Source organism: Nicotiana tabacum, chromosome 19 (genome assembly GCF_000715075.1).
Source record: "Nicotiana tabacum cultivar K326 chromosome 19, ASM71507v2, whole genome shotgun sequence".
Taxonomy (NCBI): Eukaryota; Viridiplantae; Streptophyta; class Magnoliopsida; order Solanales; family Solanaceae; genus Nicotiana; species Nicotiana tabacum.
The window spans coordinates 67,076,665-67,099,034 of NC_134098.1; the positions used below are offsets into that span (position 1 = coordinate 67,076,665).

Here is a 22,370-nt window from a genome sequence, read left to right on the forward strand (position 1 = left end):
AGAGACATAAATCATGAGTGAGAGATTCATTTTCACTTGTTTTTATAATAACACAATATTGGCAAAAAATAGAAAAGTAGAAGTTGTTCTTGAAGTCGTTCTTATTTCTTTTCCATCACATCCTCTACACTAGTCTGGAAGGATTTTGCTTTTTTGGTCCTTGGGCGGCCTTCCATAAAGCAAGTAAAACAATTATTTTAGGGCTCATATTTATGGGGGCTTATTTTTTGTTACACCTAATAAGCTATGCATAAGTTTAAAAAAGGTTCGGTGAAGTGAAAAAGTTTGATTTCTTTCTTTACAACTATAGAGAAGAAGGATTTGCAATTGCTATAATTTTTGCCACGAAAAATTGCACTTGAAATGAATATCGAACCCGAATTTCGTAAAAAATGTATGATATATAGGAAGTAACAATTTGATGAGAATGTTGATAATAAAATCTCAAAATATTTCGAAGAGTCCTTTGGAGTTGATTACTTTATACATAGTAGACAAATCTATTTTTTTCACTTCAAAATAGATTTAAATAATTCGAAGCATATGAAAATATTTTTAATTTTCTATTTAGCGGTAAACATTAAGATCATTAAAGCATAATAATCAATTCGATATTGATGGTTTAGATTTATTTTTGGAATTAAAAATATTAAGAAAAATAGTATAATTAGAAGATAACAGTTTAATTGATAAACTCGATCAACTAAAAGATTTGATTCTTTTTCCAATGCCTATGTTACTTATGGAATAATGTTAATAACTCTTGTTAACGCCGCTTCAGCGAAAAGAAATTTTCAAAATTAAATTGATAAAATCTTACCTAAGATCAACAATGTCTCAAGAAAGGTTAAATGGATTGGCTATTTTATCAATTAAGAAAGACTTATTAGGAGTTATTGATTATAAAAAAATTATTAATAACTTTGTATCTAAGAAGGCTAGAAAAATAGACTTCAAATAAATAAATAATTTTATTAAAAAAAAATTAAGACACCTCATAAAGTTTGGCTTTAGGCCACAGAACTCGTCGGGCTGCCCCTGGTCCTTACTGGAAGGATTAATATAAACTGGTTTGTCACTTACTAGTGAAAAATATTTACACAATCATATCATTTAAAAGATAAATACAGACATCTATTGAATAACATTGACAGGTAACCTAAAATAATGATAATTCATCTTTAATTAATGAAGGTGTATTTTGCTCAAACACTCTCACTAGATAAGCAACATTATGATATATTACTCATAATATATGATTAAAGAAGTAGAAATGAAGGAAATGATTGGAAGCGAAATGCTGGGGGTTGACTCCTGCCGCGTACAGGCGTTTCTCCCACGAGTTCACACCGCCCACTGTACAAACAACCAACACTAAGCCCTTGGAGTTTTGTTTAGGACAACATGGGTCCAGCTTATTCCCTCAAACCGCGTTTCTTTGAGTTTACTCTCATTTCTCAACTTTTAACTTGTACTGCTTGCCCTGTTTATATATAGCTTCCCCTCTCCCTCTACCAAACATAACCCACTCCAAAAGCTCTTTAATCATAAAAATTATTAGAACAAAAAGAGAAACTCTTTCTCATAGTTTGCTGCCACTGCCACTGCCATCTTCTTTTATTTCAATTGTTGCTATCTACTACTTTTATACTAACCATGCAAGAAAAAACAAGAATGCAGAAGAAGAGATCTGTGGTTGGTCGTAGAGCTTGGAACATTCTTCGCGTTGCCTTGTTATGGGCAAGAAAAGGTGGCATTTTCAAGAACAGACACCTTATGTCCGATCTCCGTTTGCTTCCTAAATATATTAAAAGTCTTCGTCATAGCAACGACTATGGGTATGGCAGTGCACTACATTATGGAGAGCGTGAGCTTTCCTTTGATGACACCCCTATCATTCACGTTAAGATGCATCGCCCTCCTTCCCTTCGTTTCAAGATGCCTAACATCCCCTGTATTAAACCACAAGTCGATTTTGACTTTGAAAATGATCGTGATCATGATCGTGAAGAACATGAAATGTTCAATGGTAATGATGATGATGTTCCTAGGAAATGTTTCTTGAAATGTGTGGACGATGATAATGAAGAGGACTCATATGCAAGCTGCGAGGTATCTGAGGAGATTAGTTGTCCCGGTGATGAAGCTATTGATGTGAAGGCTGAGGAATTTATTGCAAAGTTCTATGAACAAATAAAGTTGCAAAGACAAATATCATATTTACAATACCATGAGACGACGCTCGCTAACTAAAGGTGCAAATAGACAGACACTTGCAGGCGCTTTCCACTCGCCAATTTTCATTCTTTTTGGATGTCATTATTCTTGTTTCAATTTCATACTGGCTAGTAGTATTCTTTCTGTATAGGATGCATTACGTTGCGGATTATTTGTATATAGAAGAGGTATTGATCAGTATTCTACTCCTCACTGCAAAATGAGATCAGCTCAAACTTTTTTTTATCTAAAATAATTCTGCATCAAAATGTCCACTTGTTGAACCGGTAAAACAAATGTTGACGAGAAATAAAGGAATGAGTTTAGATTTTTCTTATGAGAATATAAGTTAGAACTAAATACCATCCAGGTATGAGGCACCAGCCAATCTCGAACCATGACCAATTTAACTCAATGGGCTTGTTTTCAGTGGATATTTATATTGTACTCCTAGTATTTATTTATTTCAGTAGTAAATTCATGCGTGACTGAATTAACTTTGTACTTTGAAAGTTCAAACTTTTTGCTTCTTGTTCAATAAAATGGAGATGAGTTCCAGATTCAGGGAATAACGCCTGGCTGTAATTTTGTTACAAGAAACACCTAAAGAGGGTTTTTTTTTTGGCCTTACAAGGGCTTCAATTTTATCCTTGAGAAGAAATGTGTATGTTTCACATTATGAAATCTGCAGGCAGCAGTGCAATTTATCTACATGATGTATCCCTGGGATCATATTCAAAAGAAAAATATTTCTACCTTTTTATGGAACATATTATATTTACATTTCGACTCTAAAATGGAAATAAATTAAATTCAAACACTTGTAAAAATCTCTACGCTCAATATGTGCCAATTTTTGGTTATGCATTTAATCATTTCTAGACTAGTATGGGTATAATGTTCCTTCAATCATGATAAGGTTTTAGATGAATCCAAGATGGCTAAGCTGACAAAATGAGGAGGGATATATATAGTACCCCAATATAACAACACAGGCTAGGCAGCGGGCAGGAAATTAACAATTGAAGAACCAGCTCCTGCAAGCTACGTCCAATGGGCGACTACATTCAAATTAAAGGGAAAACCAACATAAATGCTCATGCAGTAAAAAGTAAATATTTGAAAATATCTATTAAGAAAAGATAGTACTTATTAAAATTCATATTATTTATAATATATTTAGCAATTGAGTACGTTGTATAATTCCAAGTGCTACTCATGACTTTGTTCGTTTTTGTTTTATGTTGGTACTCTGTACTTCTGGGAAGCTTCACTCTACCCCTTAGATTCTTTATATAAACACCTTTCATTTTCTGATCAATCAATAGCGGCAAAGCATTCCTAATCCTACTACACGACAAGAATACCAGCATGTAGTTGAATAGTAGGCAAACCAAATAGAAAAGTTCAGAAAATATTTGAGCTCCCGTTTGGACATAATTTATTTATTTTAAAATATATATATATTAAAAATATTATTTGTTCATGGAATTTGATTAATTTTTAAATGTATTTTGAAGAAAAAAATTTAAGTTCCAAAAATCGGTGTGGGCTAGTTTATGGGTGATATTTTTTTTCACTACAAAACTTCAACTTTCTTTCACGTAAAATGCATGTCCAAACTTTTAAAATTTATTTTTCAACACAATTTTTCTTTTTAAGTTTCAACTAAATCTATGTCCAAAAGCTAATTAAGCAACATGTTCTCTAAAATATCTCTTCTCAAAGGATTTATAACATTATATATGCACTAATATTGTAAATATATTTTTACTTTATCAGTAAATTTTAACATGTGATAACATGTTAGTTACTATTTTTATTAGATTATCAAGTATCAACTAATGTTTATTATTTAGTAATATGATTGTACAAATATTTTTATTAGTACATAATCTCAAAGTCATTTTCAAAATAAAACTTATTGTTGTGTCGGACAATAATTAGTAATGGAACTGTTTCTTGGAGGAGAGAACTTTACTGGGTTGTCTTGCTGTTAAAACAACAAAATGTCTATGGTGAAAGAAAAGTTTCAACTAAATCAAACCTAACAAATGCTTTAAAAGTCACATGATCATCAATCCTGGGTCCCTAAGTTAATCATTCCCTTTGATCTACAATGCCCAAAATGACCTCTCCAGAAATAGTTTAATGTATCTGTTTACAATTTGAATAAAAGAAATGACCTTACAAAGATTTCTTCTAAGTCATTTCTTCTGTTTTATTTTCATTTTTTGATTTCTTAAAACATAAAAACCAAATTATGATGGGCCACAAAGACAATGGGCCTTCGTTATTATTTTTTTTAAACCCCTCCCAATTTAGGAGGATCTATAATGTTTCCATACTTTTCCTCCAGCGTGACTCGAACCAGGCACTAACGGTCGTGGGTGGAGGTATTCTTACCAACTGAGCAAGCCTCACTTGTCACCTTCGTTATTTACAATGTTAAAATTAAGAAAGTGTCATTTTAAAATCTCTGATCTATAAAATATAGATCTCTTATGTGTAAAAATAAATCTCATATGTCTAAAAAAAATACAGGATCATAAAACTAAAAACAAGTTTGTAAAGACCCACACAACTATTTGACTCGAATAAATATATGTTTGTCATTCGATTGCTTAATAAATGTACGTAATTAGTAGGCGTTTGGACATAAAAATTCTAATTTAAAAAAAAAGTATTTGGAGTTAAGTTGAAAAATGGTACATGAAATTTGAAATTATGTTTAGACATGCATTTCACTTGAAAAATATTATAATTTTGTGAGTGGAGAAAAAGTTTTTTCTGAAAATTTTGAATTTCGAAAAACTCATTTTTGAAAAGAAAAAAAATTAGAAAAAAGAAATTTTTTTTTTATGGACAAACGGAGGCCTTAGTGTACAAAGAGCTATTACCTAGTTGTTTTATGGACAAACTGGGTCGTCCCTTCGTGTTAACCTGAGCGGTTTTGGTTTTGATGATTGATAAAGGAACACATGCATGAACCAGGTCCATAGACAGTGTACACAAGTGACGGGCAGAATCGAGCAAAAGGCATGCACGTGAAAGGGATAAGTATAAGTGGTTATTTATGATAATCCCTGAATGAAAATGTTGCATATTTGATAAGGAGCATGATTCCTTACTTGAAAAGAACTCTATCCAAGATAAGGAAAGAGTTAGAAGTTGAAGATAACTAGAACTCTTCCACCAAGGAAGAGTAAAGCATTAGACTTCTAGTTAATCTTTATTTACTAACTCTATATATATCAGTTCTGTTCTCTTTTACAGGCGATGAACACATACTGAAGTTAAGCACGAATTGAGAGTAAAATAGCAAGGCATTTTGTGAGCAGTTCCTGTGAGATTTAAGAGTGCGATCCTGAAGCTACACGAACCAGATTGAAGAACCAGCTCCATAAAGAGTTTTATGTGTCTTTTTTTATTTTTGGTTCAAAGTATAGTAGGCGTTTTGAGTTGTACTTTTCAGCTTTCTTAGAAGCAAATTGTACTAGGTACCCAAGTTGTATTATTCAAGTCAGACTTAACTTGAAGTAGTTGCAACAGCCTGCGGCGTGTTGCTATAAGGGTTAGAGTTAATCCTTAGGTTTGCAAGAGTTTGTAAACTTTATTGTTGGCTCAGATTTGTAGTGAAGTATTTGGAGAAAATCCTACTGGGTAGTAGGTCGTGGTCTTTTCACCTTTTGAGTCGGGTGTTTTTCACGTAAAAATACGTGTGTTCTTTACTTTTTGCATTTATTATTCTGCAACTATAGTGTAAGGAACACATAGAAGAACCAGATCCATCTATAATCAATGCACGCGAAAATTGAACACCACATAAATCACCCCCCTCTTGTGTGGCACTAAAGTATAAAACATCAATTGGTATTAGAGGGAGTTATCCTTGAAGAGGCTAACACCTTAGTAAAAGATCAAGATGAGTGCACTACCTGGAAACTGTAAAGAGCAATCCACCACTAGGCCACCACTATTCAATGATCACTACTATTCTTTGTGGAAGGAGAGGAGAAGAGATCAGTTGTAGATCACTGATGGGTGCTTCAAATGTGGTAAAAAGAACTACATGATCAAGAACTGTCCTATGTGGGAAGTCGAGTGGAAAAAGGAGAAATCTGAAAGAAGGAACAGAAAGAAGGAGCAGGTTCATGACAAGAAGAACTACAAAAAAGGTCATCCAAAGCAATGATTGTTACTTGGAAAGATAGTTCAGATGAGGACACTGATGATAATGTTGAACGAACTCTCATAGAAATTCTAGAATCTGAAGATGAACCTGATGAAGAATCTGAGATAAGTTTTCTGGACCTTAAGGATAAAATAATACTCCTTTCTAAAGATAACTATAAGAATTGTTGCTAACTTTAATTGATGAATTTAAGAATATAAGTTCTGAAAAAGAACAATTGTCAAAAGAGTGTAACTTTTTAAAAGCAGAATGCAAAAACCTGAAAATAAACATTTGTAAAACTGAAAAGGAAAATACTGCTTTGAAGAACCAGGTTCATGCACTTGATACAGTTGTTTAGAACTGAGATCTGAAAATATAAAGTTAAAGTTAGGGACAGGAAAAGAAAATGTAAGAGTTTTGAAAGAGGACTTAACAAAGGTTAAACATGAGCTTGATAGAACATGTAAATGGAACAGGTGCTCCAATGCACTTTCATGGCTACAAGAACACCATAGTAGCAACAGAAAGGGACTTAGCTTTGGGAACTCTACACCTGAATGGGATCCCAAAAATAAGTACCTAACACTCCCTGAGAATAAGATTTACACACACTGTGAAAACACTGGTCACTACAAGAGTGATTGCACTGTGAAAGAAAAGACAGATCAAAAGAACAAAAATTTTGTTCTAGGGAAAAATAGGCTGCCAAGTTGGGCTAAAAGGAATTTGATTCATCCTTTTGCCTATAGAAAGGGACCCAAACTAGTTTGGGTTCCTAAGACTAACCCTTGATTTCCTTTTGCAGGACCAAGTGAAGGGGAGCAACCAAATATGGTATATGGATAGTGGTTGCTCAAAGCATATGACAGGAAGCAAGAACCAGTTCCTTTCACTTGAGGACCTTAAAGGAGGTAATATCTTCTTTGGAAATGGAAAAAAGGTGAGATCATTGGGGTTGGAAAGGTAGGTAAGACTAACTTGATAGATGGACTGAAGCACAGTCTAATAAGTGTATCACAATTGTATGATAGAGGTAACATGGAAGCATTCACATCTACCAAAAGCTTTGTGATTAATCTTACCACTGACAAGATAGTTTTACAGGGAAAAAGAGAGAACAACATATATGTTGTAGATCTGTCCATACTTTCAGAAAATGAACTCACTTGCTTAAGTGTGTTGGATAATGATCCCCTCATTTCGCACAAGAGACTTAGACATGCCAGTCTAATTCAACTAAACAAACTAGTCTCCAAGGATTTGGTGATAGGACTGCCTAACATTAAGTCCAAGGAAGATAAAGTTTGTGAGGCTTGTGCAAGGGGGAAGCAGGTAAGATCCTCTTTTAAAAGCAAGAAAGTGGTAAGCACCACCAGGACGATGAAACTGGTCCATATGGATCTTTGTGGACCAATGAAAATATTGAGCAGATATGGTAAGATATATGTGATGGTGCTTGTTGATGATTACTATAGGTTTACTTGGACATTATTTTTAACATCTAAATATGAAGCATTTGACATGTTCACTTCTTTTGTTAGAAAAATTCAAAAACAACTAGGTAATTGTCACGACCTAAAATCCAACTAGTCGTGATGGCACCTAACCCAACCCGTTAGGTAAGCCAATTATCAACTATCCAATTCCAATAACAATTATTAAAGAAAATATATGAAATCTTATATATTCCTCTAGAACTTGTAGTACAAATCATGAGCTTCTAAGAATAGAATTTACAAAACTGGTATGAAATAATACATCATCTGTTCGAAATGTACATGAACAGATTGTTATAAATCTAAAGCTACCATGAACAAGAGGCAGCTACAACCGGAACACAGGTACATTTTTAGATCCAGCTCCCAACGAACACAGCAACATCAGCAGCCAACATCTGCACACAAGGTGAAGAAGTGTAGTATGAGTACAACCGACCCCATGTACTCAATAAGTAACAAACCTAACCTTAGGATGAAAGTAGTGACGAGCTTTTACCAAGATCGGGTCCAAAACCAATAGTCCACAACAGTCCATAACAACGTAAAGCAAATAATACAAGAAGTAACTCTGAGATAAAATGCTCAGCTAAATCATGATTTGTAAAAATAGTTCTTCCTTTCAAGTACATTAGTGAAAACCCAAATCGTTTACCGAAGTTGCCAAAAAAAATATGAATAAGTTCGAAAACAATAATTTTTTCCAAAATACTTTCAATAATAAATGAGATGTTTCATTTTCTAGATAACCCGTGTAAAACAAATGCATCGCTATGTCCATCTGTCAACATGTGCGAGAAATCATGAATGATGTGATACTGTACAGCATGAGGAAAAATACATCTCTATGCATGTATGTCATGTGTGCATGTCAATGCGATACAACTCAGTGATAAAATCATATGCATACTCTCAGAGTATCATTTCACTCAGTCCTCCCAGTCACTCAGTCCTCCCAGTCACTCAGTCCTCCCAATCGCTCGGCACTCGGCACTCGCACTCAGTAGGTACCTGCGCTCACTAGGGGTGTGTACAGACTCCGGAGGGGCTCCTTCAGCCTAAGCGCTATAATCTGCACGGACAACTCACGTGCTGCACGGACAACTCACGTGCTATAATAATAAATCTGCCCTGCTGCGGCGTTCAGTCCGATCCCATAATAATAAAGAATATAAAGCTAATATGGCCTACTACGGCGTGCAGCCCGATCCCATAATTATCCTCAGAATCAAGCCCTTAGTCTCACTCAGTCATCAATCTCTCCAGTCACTCTCTCATGGGCTCACAATGTCATGAAAATAGACCGAAAATGATGATATGATGTATCAATAAATAATAACAGAGACTGAGATATGATATGTAATGAAATGAACATGACTAAGTATGAATTTTCAATTTAAAATAAATAACTCATAGCAATATGACCTCTGTGGGTCCCAATAATACTGGCACATAGCCTCAACATAATTTTTAATATGATTCTCCTCTCAATTTCTTTAACACATAAAACTGCATGGAAAATGCCAAGATTATTTGACTACAAAAATTCCATGGAACAATTACGTCACAATTTCTATGGTGCACGCCCACAAGCCTGTCACCTAGCATGTGCATCACCTCCAAACAATTCATATAATACGTATATCCAGGGTTCATACCCTCAGCTCCAAGATTAGAAGAGTTACCTACCTCGAACAAGCCGAATCTAATGTCAAGCAAGCCAAACAATGCTCCAGAAATTCCATTGTGCGCGTATCAACTTCTGAACGGCTCGAATCTAGCCACAATAAATTTGATTCAGCTCACAAAAATTATAGGAATTAATTCCATATCAAAATACTAATATTTTCCCACAAAATCCGAAATTACACTAAAAAATTGCCCGTGGGGCCCACGTCTCGGAACCCAATAAAAGTTACAAAATATGAACTCCCATTCAACCACACATCCAACAATCCAAATTTTACTCAAATCTGACATCAACTCGACCCTCAAATCTCCAAATTAAACCAAGAGGGTTTTCACAATTTTCCAACTAAATTCACCAATTAAATGTTAAAAATAACCATGGATTTGGGTAATTTAACCAATATTAAGTTAAGAACACTTATCCCGTTGTTTTTCTTGAAAAACTCCCGAAAATCACCTCTTCCCAAACTCCAATCCGTTAAAAATGGAAGTCCCATTTTCAGAACTTAAACTCTCTTCCCAGTCATTTGCTCTACGCGATCGCGGACAAACACACGCGATCGCGAAGCACAATTTTTCCACTGCCCAAATTAACTCTACACGATCGCAGATATCCCATGCAATCGCAAAGCACAGAGTTCCCAGCTCTACGTGATCGCAGCCCTCTTCACGCGATCGCATAGAGCAAACGCGTGACCTCCACTTCTGCTCCGTTACTCTACGCGAATGCAACCGTCTTCACGCGTTCGCGAGTCACAAAATCCCAGATCTACGCGATCGCATCCCTCTTCACGCGATCGCGTAGAACAATACTCAGCAGCCCCCAATTAACCATACGCGATCGCGGATATCCCCATGCGATCGCATAGAACAAAACCTCCACTGCCCAACTAAGCCTATGCGATCGCGGACATTCTCATGCGATCGCGTAGAAGGTAACTAGTGACAGAAAACCAGCATTCTTCAGCTCGAATGCCAAGTCCAAAATTGATCCATTAACCATCCGAAACTCACTCGAGGCCCCCAGGACCTCAACTAAACATACCGTCAAGTCCCATAACATCATACGAACTTAGTCGAACCCTCAAATTACCTCAAACAACGCTAAAACCATGAATCATACCCGAATTCAAGCCTAATAAACTTTGAAATTTCAAGTTTTCACAAACGACGTCGGAACCTATCAAATCAAGTCCGATTGACCTCAAATATTACACACAAGTCATAAATGACATAACGGACCTATTAAAATTTTCAGAATCGGATTTCGACCCCGATATCAAAAGGTCAACTCTCCGATCAAACTTTTCAAAAATTCAACTTTCGCCATTTCAAGCCTAATTCCTCTACCGACCTCCAAATAATTTTCCGGACACACTCCTAAGTCTAAAATCACCATACTGAACTATTGAATCATCAAAATTTAAATCCGAGATCGTTTACACATAAGTCCACATCCGGTCAACTTTTCTAACTTAAAATTTTCAATTATGAGACTAAGTATCTCATTTCACTCTGAATTCTCTCCGGACACGAACCAACTAACCCGGTAAGTCTTAAAACGATTGTAAAGCATAAATTAAGCAGTAAATGGGGGAATGGGGTTGTAATATTCAAAACGACCGGTCTGGTCATTACATTCTCCCCCACTTAAATATACGTTCGTCCTTAAATGTGCCAAGAGTTGTTCTTAACCTTTAAATCTCTATTCCACCTTACCACGCACATACCCGGGGGTGATCTTGATCTCACGTCACTCTATTCTACATAGGCCTGACTACACAATATAACAAGAAAAATTATTAATTTAACCTTAGCCCAAAAACCTTGGAGCCAAATTTCTAACATCCATAATTCTTTTCAAGACCCGAATCTCACATCTACCCACTGTAATAGCCTGAACAAGCTGTATCCAGCCATAACCATAGTCCCAAATATAATCGCATAACATACTACACAACTCGCATACTCGTAACACCATTTCTGATCACAATAACTACTCAAAACCAACCAAGTACTAGTATAAAACCCCGCATTCAATAGAACCTCATTCCAAAACCTTCGTACCCTGCCAATGATGAAAGAAACAATCAAAAACTCATAACCACTCATCATATCAACTAGCCATGGAGCTCTCTCACCCCTACCAGAACCATAATCCTTTCGAATATAACATAATCAAGTCTGATAGTACCCATTCTAGGTCCAATGATCTTATATTACTAAACACAACTATTCCACAGACACGCCACATCAATATAACTCCAACCACCACTGCGCAATCCGTGTACCCAAATATGGGAGATGTCTCAAGGAAGAGAACCATATTGCAAGTTTAACAAGTACCACCACAACCACAATGTTACAACCAACTCCTCAAATTTCATGAAGAGGATAACCATAGGCGCATGTGCACAATTATAGAGGAAGAAAATTAATGAATCATATAAATTATCATAGAAATAAAATTCCCACACACGGCACGAACAACTCACGTGCCAAAAATATGAATCGCCTGATATGGTCACAGGCCTCCAGTCCCAGCATATCATACAGGAGAAATTAAACAAGTACACTTGTATATGATAATGAAATAAGATTCTCATGCTCCTGGACTGGTATAAATAGCACGCCATAGTGTAATCATGTGTAAAGTCTTCTATCACACTTCAAATTGGCAAATTTTTTTTAATGCAAAATAATTAACTACCGCATTTATTTAGGGAATCATCTTCTTTGTAACCTCAAGTATAGTCCAGATAGTTCTCAATAAAGGTACGAATACGGTAAACGTTATAACTTTACACTTAACAGTCAACTCTTGGTATATTATAGCCTAAGCATTCTTCCGAGTATGAATACTTGCTCTAATGCCCGCACAATGGCTCAAACCTCACATATATGCATACTTATAGCACGTAGCTATCACCAATAATTAACGCAACTAGTGCCTCCACTGATTTTTAAATAAAATAGTCACCTCAAATAGGTCGTAACCCCGAAACAATATGCTTCTGAGAACTCCCAGCCTCCAATTTCATAGAACACATGAATCACCGTAACTGGTCCCAACTCCAACACTCGAATGACTAACACATCTTTCATGCACAATCGTCCCACTAGGAATACTTTAAAAATTCATCTGTGCCATATAGCAATAATTTGAATATCAACAGTCTATCAACCAGGTGAGTACCACAATGCCGATGAACATCTGTAAGTCAAAACACAATGCACCTTCTGAAATGCGCACCCTTCTCAGGAATTACCGAGCAGTTATAACATTTATCGAAATATCTGAAACTGACCATGCTGTCCAACATTCGTTACCTTCTCTTTAAGACTGAATTGTCACCTTGTACATGTAAATCCTAATCCCGCACAACACACTACATCTATTATGCCATCATGTGACAAGCACAAGAATTCCATTATCAACTCTGAGTCACCAGCAAATTACATACCCGGTTATTTAGAAACCTTCCTCCTGCTTCCTTCCAGGAGGAAATCACAATACACAACACGTTTCACACACCAGTAGAAAATATCTGGTTCAAACCATCAAGAACAATTTGAAATTCATTTGCACATAACCAAGCTATTAGAACTAAATTCCTCTAACTCGACCAAACCACGCAGGTCACCAAAGCCCAAGAATATTGCCACCAAAACATCTGTAGAATCTCACCACATCATAATTACCCCTATAAATACCAGTACCGAAACACCCACTCTAAAAATACCTTATTTGAGTCTAAGGCCATTTCATTCACCTTCCTGATATCGAAATATAAAATCCATAATGATATACAAAAATATCACAAGTCTCGATACCATCCAACTTAAATCTCAGATTTTAGCCATACACAAATTCGCCAAAAATTCTCAATTGTTACGTATTAATCTTGAATCCATTAGAACTTTCTCGAGAGTCACCCCCTTGTTCAAATCCAAATTACACCGCCCAAATGGACCAAAAGACACGTGCCCCATTAGCACAACAACACTCAAAGAAGTAACTCTATTTTAATACAGCCTATCAAATTCATACTCCGTGCGCACTATATTATTCATAAATAACAACTCACTCATCCCACGATTTTTTATACTCATAAAGCGCAATATAACCCGTATTTACGAATTTCAGTACTCGAGTCATCCTCGATCTCAACCTCTGCAAGTTATAACTAATCTACAAGTATGCCTCAGACCAAGACTAAATTTTAGCATATAACCATGAATTGAATTTTCAATAGCAGGCTCCCCCACTTGGCTCAAATCCATATATTAAAACATTCTATATCTCACAATACCCATACTCTATTACTGCCATAATACTGCAGTCAGTTCGACAAAAATTATTCTTTAAGCTTATGCAACAACAACCATAAAATACCTCAATCATCCTCTAAACTCGCATTCATTCTCTTAACACTCACGTCAACTTTCTCAACCAGATTCAAATTCAAATCTCAACACATTCGCCCATCTGGCAGAAAAGAAACTCTCCACTCACATTATAAGGAACACACCTATGTGGATTACTCCGCAGGGGATAACCCACCTACTTAGCCTCAAATTGGCATCTTATTATACCCTTTCGCAGTCACAATTAATATGCAATAACTTAATCTTTCTGAGTCCAAACTCATTACCTAGAAATGAGAATTTAATTGTCCTAAAATTTAACAATGTGAAAGATCCTTCAAAACATTCATTCTCGAGACTGTACGTCACATCAAAACGAAAATCAGGCACCTAATGGCCTTTCCTTTACATTTCACGGAAACACTTCTTGTCACATTCAAATCGTCTTAACACATCCCGCAGTTACATCGTACTCATCACAAGGCCATTCCACCGCTCATCGAGCCAAAATTCCACTCGTAGGGACATTACAGGGCATATGAGTCCAAATGTATAAGTTACAACTGAAGCTACCGAGCTTAAGTTGTGGTCTAACCATAGCCTCAAGTCCTCCAGACTGGCCCATCACCAAAACATAGAATACACACCTCAAACCTCGTTCATAGAATCACAAGCCGGCGATGCACAGCTGATACCGAGCGCTCATGTGCGCATATGAATACGTGAAAGGAATTCAAAGAGTTATATTTCAAGCTGAATCAATTCCGCATGATAAGGAAAGAAAGATGAGAAATTATCCTTAATGCCATGTAGCCTCTCGAAGATAAGTATGGACGTCATCATACCGATCTGCAAGACTCTACTAGACACTTGCTCATGACTCATAGAATCTATGAACCTAGAGCTCTGATACTACTTTGTCACGACCCAAAATCCAACTAGTCGTGATGGCACCTAACCCAACCTGCTAGGTAAGCCAATTATCAACTATCCAATTCCAATAACATTTATTAAAGAAAACGTATGAAACCAATGCATTTCCCCAAGAACTAGTACTACAAATCATGAGCTTCTAAGAATAGAATTTACAAAACTGGTATGAAATAATACATCATCTGTTCGAAATGTACATGAACAGATTGTTATAAATCTAAGGCTACCATGAACAAGAGGCAGCTACAACCGGAACGCAGGTACATCTTCAGATCCAGCTCCCAACGAACACAGCAACATCAGCAGCCAACATCTGCACGCAAGGTGCAGAAGTGTAGTATGAGTACAACCGACCCCATGTACTCAATAAGTAACAAACCTAACCTTAGGATGAAAGTAGTGACGAGCTTTTACCAAGGTCGGGTCCAAAACCAATAGTCCACAACAGTCCATAACAACGTAAAGCAAATAATACAAGAAGTAACTCAGAGATAAAATGCTCAGCTAAATCATGATTTGTAAAAATAGTTCTTCCTTTTAAGTACATTAGTGAAAACCCAAATCGTTTACCGAAGTTGCTAAAAAAATATGAATAAGTTCGAAAACAATAATTTTTCCAAAATATTTTCAATAATAAATGAGATATTTCATTTTCTTTCTAGATAACCCGTGTAAAACAAATGCATCGCTATGTCCATCTGTCAACATGTGCGAGAAATCATGAATGATGTGATACTGTACAACATGAGGAAAATACATCTCTATGTCTGTATGTCATGTGTGCATGTCAATGCGATGCAAATCAGTGATAAAATCATATGCATACTCTCAGAGTATCATTTCACTTAGTTCTCCCAGTCACTCAGTCCTCACGGTCACTCAGTCCTCACAAGCACTCAGTCCTCCCAATCGCTCGACACTCGCACTCAGTAGGTACCTCCACTCACTGGGGGTGTGTACGGACTCCGGAGGGGCTTCTTTAGCCCAAACGCTATAATCTGCATGGACAACTCACGTGCTGCACGGACAACTCACGTTCTATAGTATTAATATCTGTATCTGCACGGATAACTCACGTGCTATAATAAGCCAATCTGGCCTGCTGCATCGTGCAGCCCGATCCCATAATAATAAAGTATATAAAGTCAATATGGCATGCTGCGGCATGTAGCCCGATCCCATAATTATCCTCACAATCTGGCCCTCGGCCTCACTCAGTCATCAATCTCTCTAGTCTCTCTCTCATGGACTCACAATGTCATGAAAATAGCCCAAAAATAATGATATGATATATCAATAAATAACAACAGAGACTGAGATGTGATATCAAATAAAATGAACATGACTGAGTATGAATTTTCAATTTAAAACAAATAATTCATAGTAATATGACCTGTGTGGGTCCCACAAATACTGGCACATAGCCTTAACATGATTTTTAATATGATTCTCCGCTCAATTTCTTTAACACATAAAACTGCACGGAAAATGCCAAGATTATTTGACTACAAAAATTCCACGGAATAATTACGTCACAATTTCTATGGTGCATGCCCAAACACCAATCACCTAGCATGTGCGTCACCTCCAAACAATTCACATAATACGTATATTCAGGGTTCATACCCTCAGCTCCAAGATTAGAAGAGTTACTTACCTCGAACAAGCCGAATCCAATATCGAGCAAGGTAAACAATGCTCCAGAAATTTTATTCGGCGCGTATCAACTTCTGAACGGCTTGAATCTAGCCATAATAAATTTGATTCAGCCCACAAAATTTATAGGAATTAATTTCATATCAAAATACTAATATTTTTCCACAAAATCCGAAATTACACTCAAAATTCGCTCGTGGGGACCACGTCTCGGAACCCAACAAAAGTTACAAAATATGAACGCCCATACAATCACGAGTCCAACCATAAAATTTTTACTTAAATCTGACATCAACTCGACCCTCAAATCTCCAAATTAAACCAAGAGAGTTTTCACAATTTTCTAACTTAATTCACCAATTAAATGTTAAAAATAACCATGGATTCGGGTAATTTAACCAATATTGAGTTAAGAACACTTACCACGTTGTTTTTCTTGAAAAACTCTCGAAAATCGCCTCTTCCCGAGCTCCAATCCGTTAAAAATGGAAAATGGGACGAAGTCCCATTTTCAGAACTTAAACTCTCTGCCCAGTCATTTGCTCTACGCGATCGCGAAGCACAATTTTTCCACTGCCCAAATTAACTCTACGCGATCGCGGATTCCCTCACGCGATCGCAAAGCATAGAGTTCCCAGCTCTATGCGATCGCATAGAGAAAACGCGTGACCTCCACTTCTGCTCCGTTTACTCTACGCGAACGCAACCTTAGCCACGCGTTCGCGAGTCACAAAATCCCAGAGCTACGTGTTCGCATCCCTCTTCACGCGATCGCGTAGAACAAAACTCAGCAGCCCCCAATTAACCCTACGCGATCGCGGATATCCCCACATAATTGCTTAGAATAAAGCCTCCACTGCCCAACTAAGTCTACGCGATCGCGGACATTCTCATGCGATCGCATAGAAGGAAACCAGTGACAGAAAACCAGCATTCTTCAGCTGGAATGCCAAGTCCAAAATTGATTTGTTAACCATCTGAAACTCACCCGAGGCCCCCGGTACCTTAACCAAACATACCGTCAAGTCCCATAACATTATAGGAACTTAGTCGAACCCTCAAATTACCTCAAAGAATGCTAAAACCACGAATCATACCCCAATTCAAGCCTAATGAACTTTGAAATTTCAAGTTTTCACAAACGACGCCGGAACCTATCAAATCAAGTCCGATTGACCTCAAATTTTGCACACAAGTCATAAATGACATAACAGACCTATTAAAATTTTCAGAACCGGATTTCGACCCCGATATCAAAAAGTCAACCCTCCGGTCAAACTTCCCAAAAATTTAACTTTCGTCATTTCAATCCTAATTCCTCTACCGACCTCCAAATAATTTTTCGGACACGCTCCTAAATCCAAAATCATCATACGGAGCTATTGGAATCATCAAAATTCAAATCCGAGATCGTTTACATATAAGTCCATATCCTGTCAACCTTTCTAACTTAAAATTTTCAATTATGAGACTAAGTGTCTCTTTTCACTCCGAATTCTCTCCGGACACGAACCAACTAACCCGATAAGTTTTAAAATAACTGTAAAGCATAAATTGAGCAGTAAATGGGGGAACGGGGCTGTAATATTCAAAATGACTGGTCGAATCGTTACAGTAATCAACTTGCATCAATTAAGTCTGATCATGGTACTGAATTTGAGAATGCTAAATTTGCTGAATTTTGTGATGAGCATAGCATAAATCATAATTTTTCTGCTCCTAGGACTCCATAACAAAATGGAGTAGTTGAAAGAAAGAATAGGACATTGGAAGAAATGGCTAGGACTATGCTTCTTTCTAGTAAATTGCCCCATAGTTTCTGGGCAGAAGCTGTGAACACTGCATGTTACATCATAAATAGGTGCATGACTAGACCTCTTGTTGAGAAGACTCCCTATGAGTTAACTTAAAGCGAGAAAGCCAAATATATCTCATCTTAGGGCATTTGGATGCAAGTGCTTTGTGCACAATAATGGTAAAGACTCCCTAGGTAAGTTTGATCCCAAGAGTGATGAGGGAGTATTCTTGGGACATTCTTCACAAAGTAAAGCTTATAATATTTAATAAAAAAGAACTATGTGTATAGAAAAAAGTGTACATGTGGTTTTGATAAAACTAACATTCTTTCTGAGAGGTAGGAACATGATGATGGAGCAATTGGGCTGGTAAGAAACTCAAATGAAACCACAGCCCATACTGAAGCTACACCAAATGAAGAAACAGGTCCTTCCACCCAGGGCAACTTGATAGGGGGAACTGAACTAAGAGGATTTGATCCTCAAACCTCTAGGGAACTTGTCCATGAACATGTTCCTCAATAACAAAACATTGAAGGAACATCTAGGGGAAGCCAAGTGGTTGTGAAACCTTACAAGTATCAAATTTCTCATCCCATTGAGAACATAATTATTGATCCAACATCTGGAATCAAAAGCAGATCTTCTTTGAAGAATCTTTGTGCCTTTGATGGTTTTTTATCTCTGATTGAACCTAAAAATGTTGCAGAGGCTTTGCAGGATGCAGATTGGGTGAATACAATGCAATATGAACTCAACCAAGTTTGGCATCTAGTACCAAGACCCGAGGAGAGATCAGTAATTGACACAAAATGGGTGTTCAAAAATAAACTTGGCGAAGATCGAATAATTATAAGGAACAAGACAAGATTGGTGGTTCAAGGATATAGTCAAGGGGAGGGCATAAACAATGATGAGACTTTTGCTCAAATTACAAGATTGAAAGCAATTAGACTTCTTATACCATTTGCTGCTTACATGGAATTCACTCACCATCAGATGGATATCAAAAGTGCCTTCCTCAATGGATATCTAAAGGAAGAAGTGTTGCTCAAGCAACCTCATGGCTTTGAAAGCAAGGAATGTCCTGATCATGTATACAAGCTTGACAAGGCACTTTATGGGCTCAAGCAGGCTCCAAGAGCATGGTATGAAAAATTATCAAAATACTTATTTGAGCATGGCTACAAGAGAGGCAAAATTGACAATACTTTGTTCTTGAAAGGAAAAAGGTAAAGATCTCTTGGTAGTTCAGATATATGTTGATTATATAATCTTTGGAGCAACTACTGATAAGTTAAGTAAAGAATTTGCTAAACCAATAGGGAGTGAATTTGAAATGAGTATGATGGGTGATCTTAATTTCTTTTTAGGCTTACAAATTAAACAAAATTCAAATGTAACTATGATCCATCAGTAGAAGTATGTGAAAGAGTTGCTTTAAAAAGTTTTAAATAGAAGATTCCAAAGAAATTGAAACTCCTATAGCAACAACCACAAAATTGGATGTGAATGACCCTGGTTCATCTGTTGATCAGAAGTTGTATTGGGAAATGATTGGCTCCTTGTTATATCTTACGGCTAGCATACCTGACATTGTTTGTTTTCAATGTAGGACTTTGTGCTAGATTCTAGGCAAATCCAAAGTAGTCGCACTTGACTGATGTCAAGAGGATCTTGAGATACCTAAAAGATACCACTGACCTCTATCTATGGTATTCAAAGGTTGTATCCCCATATTTTGTGATAACACTAGTGCAATTAGTATGACCAGAACCCAGTCCATCACAAAAGAACTAAGCACATAGATGTTGGGCATCGTTTTCAAAGGGATAATTTTGAGAGGTTTTGATCACTGTGGAATTTTGTGCTACTGATAAGGAAATTGCTGACATATTCACAAAAGCTTTAAGTAGGGATCACTTTGAAAGGAACATGTTAGAATTAGGGATGATTAAGATCACCTAAAAGAAATCGATTCTAACTCAATGATTGGTTAGTTAATTTATGAATTTTATGAATAATTAGATTAGATATTGCTCAGTCTCATGCTTTTATTAGTATACTCTTGTGCCATGTGCTAAAATGTCTCACTGATGTCTAATGATATTATCCTTATTTTCTTGGAAAAAATCAGTCTTACATAAGAGAACTTTCAGTGAAGAACCTGATTCATCGAGCTTATATGGTATGTATTCTACACTCCGCATAATTTGAAATAACTTCATATGGATCATGAACTGAAACTTCCAATGTGATTAGACTTCTAGAATTCAAAAAATTGTCGTTATACACTCAAGCTTTCCCTCTTTAAATTGATCTGACCTTACCCTCTTATCTCAAATATTTTCTAAAGATCAAAATCTCCAAAACCTCAAAACTCTCTCTATTTCTCTCAAGTTTCTGAACTGATCAAATAGCAAACACCCATGAGAATCCCAAAAACTCATAACCCTTCCTCACCACTCAAAAAACTTTCACCCACACTTTCAACCACCCAAACCCCCAAGAAAAAGCATATCAAAATAATTGCATGCAACATAGTGGCCAGTAGAGAACAAGCTAAGAAATTGAGTGAGATGTTACAAGCCAGTCAAGCAGAAGAACCCTAAAAATCTTATGAGTCCTTCAAGTCTGCAACTGAGGGGGAAGAACTAGTTTCATCTGAAACTGAGCAGATAACTTCTGGGTTAAAAATTTCTGATGTTGCTGCTAAAATTGCTGAGAATCTTGAAAATAGGTTTTTGTTGGTTGGTACGATTGCTGGTGTAGAAGCTGGTCGGTCTGGAAAAAATGGTGGTAAAAATGAAAAAGAAAAAAAGAGTGAGGGTGTTGAAGTAGATGTGAAGGGAAAGGGAGAAGAAAGAGTGGCTGGATCTCCTTCACCCACTCTTGTTGGTTTGACTGAAGAAGCTAGAGCAATGATTGTATTAAGTAAAGAGATTAGTGATAATGAGGAGACTATGAATGAAAGTATGGGGATAGAATCACAGGAAATAGGCGATGGTTCTGGTGATAGAAGTACAGCAGATGGGCTGGTTAGGTTAAGGATACGGTTTCATGAACCAGTTCCTTCTCTTGCTAAAATAGACAAGAGTCCTGATCTGCTGCAAAAGGTGTCAGATAGTTACAATCAAAAGAAGAAGAACAAAGTTAGAAAGACTGTAGGAAAGGGTATGGGTGACACTAAGAGAAAGAGTGCTCCTTCTATCCCTATAGCAACTCCTCCCACAAGAGGAAGAACTACAAGGATCCAGAAGAAGCAGAGCGAAGCCAATGTAAAAAAAGGCCTTAAATGAGAATGCCAAGAAAGTCACTTGAAAAAAAAAGGCTGGTAAGCCAAGTTGAGTGGTCCAGATTGAGGAGATGAACCTGGTTCATGAAGATGAATATGAAGATGTGGAAGTACCCACACCTAGTGCCAAAACGAGAAAGACTTCTCAAAAGAATTTTCGAGAAACAGAGGCTGAGGCTAAGGGCTCAATTGTCTCTAAAAGAACTAGGTCTGCTAAAAGGAGCAAAGAGGCTCAAATAATGGAAGAAAATGGCTAAGGATGCTGAGATTGAAAGGCTGAAGAAACGATTAGCTGAAGTAGAGGATGAGAGAGACTCTCTTAAGTGTGAGCTTTCAAAGTAAAAGGAGAATAATGATAGTATTCTTCAAGATATGTTGAAACTGCTACAAGCCAATAACCAAGAACGTGGTCCTTCCCAGTTTTTAACCCTTCCTAAGCCTAGTTTTAACCAGTGATCCAAGTGAGATTTCTCTGTCTTTTGTTCATGGTTCTATGTTTTTATTTCTTCTTATTCTTTGTGGTATGATCTTATCAATCAATGAAATTTACTACTTTTGCTCTAATTGTTTGTTGATATTTCTTAGATGGCTAATATCCTTGGATTGAAAAAAGAGAAAATTGAACCCATGATTGCATTTGAAGTAGCCCCAGTGGCCATGAGTGATATCTGTTAAAATCTGATTACTTACTTTAATTGTATAACTTTTCGATAATGCCGAAAGGGGGAAGATAAATTGTGCTT

The 22,370-nt window shown here is 36.7% G+C and overlaps 1 protein-coding gene across 1 annotated transcript; it reads left to right on the plus strand.

Annotated features, from left to right (window-relative positions):
* Positions 1–1,510: 1,510 nt before the first annotated feature.
* LOC107766824 (uncharacterized) lies at positions 1,511–2,552 on the plus strand. Its single transcript, XM_016585698.2, has one exon. The coding sequence runs from the start codon at positions 1,657–1,659 to the stop codon at positions 2,251–2,253; it is 597 nt and encodes a 198-aa protein (XP_016441184.2). The 5' UTR covers positions 1,511–1,656; the 3' UTR covers positions 2,254–2,552.
* Positions 2,553–22,370: the final 19,818 nt, after the last annotated feature.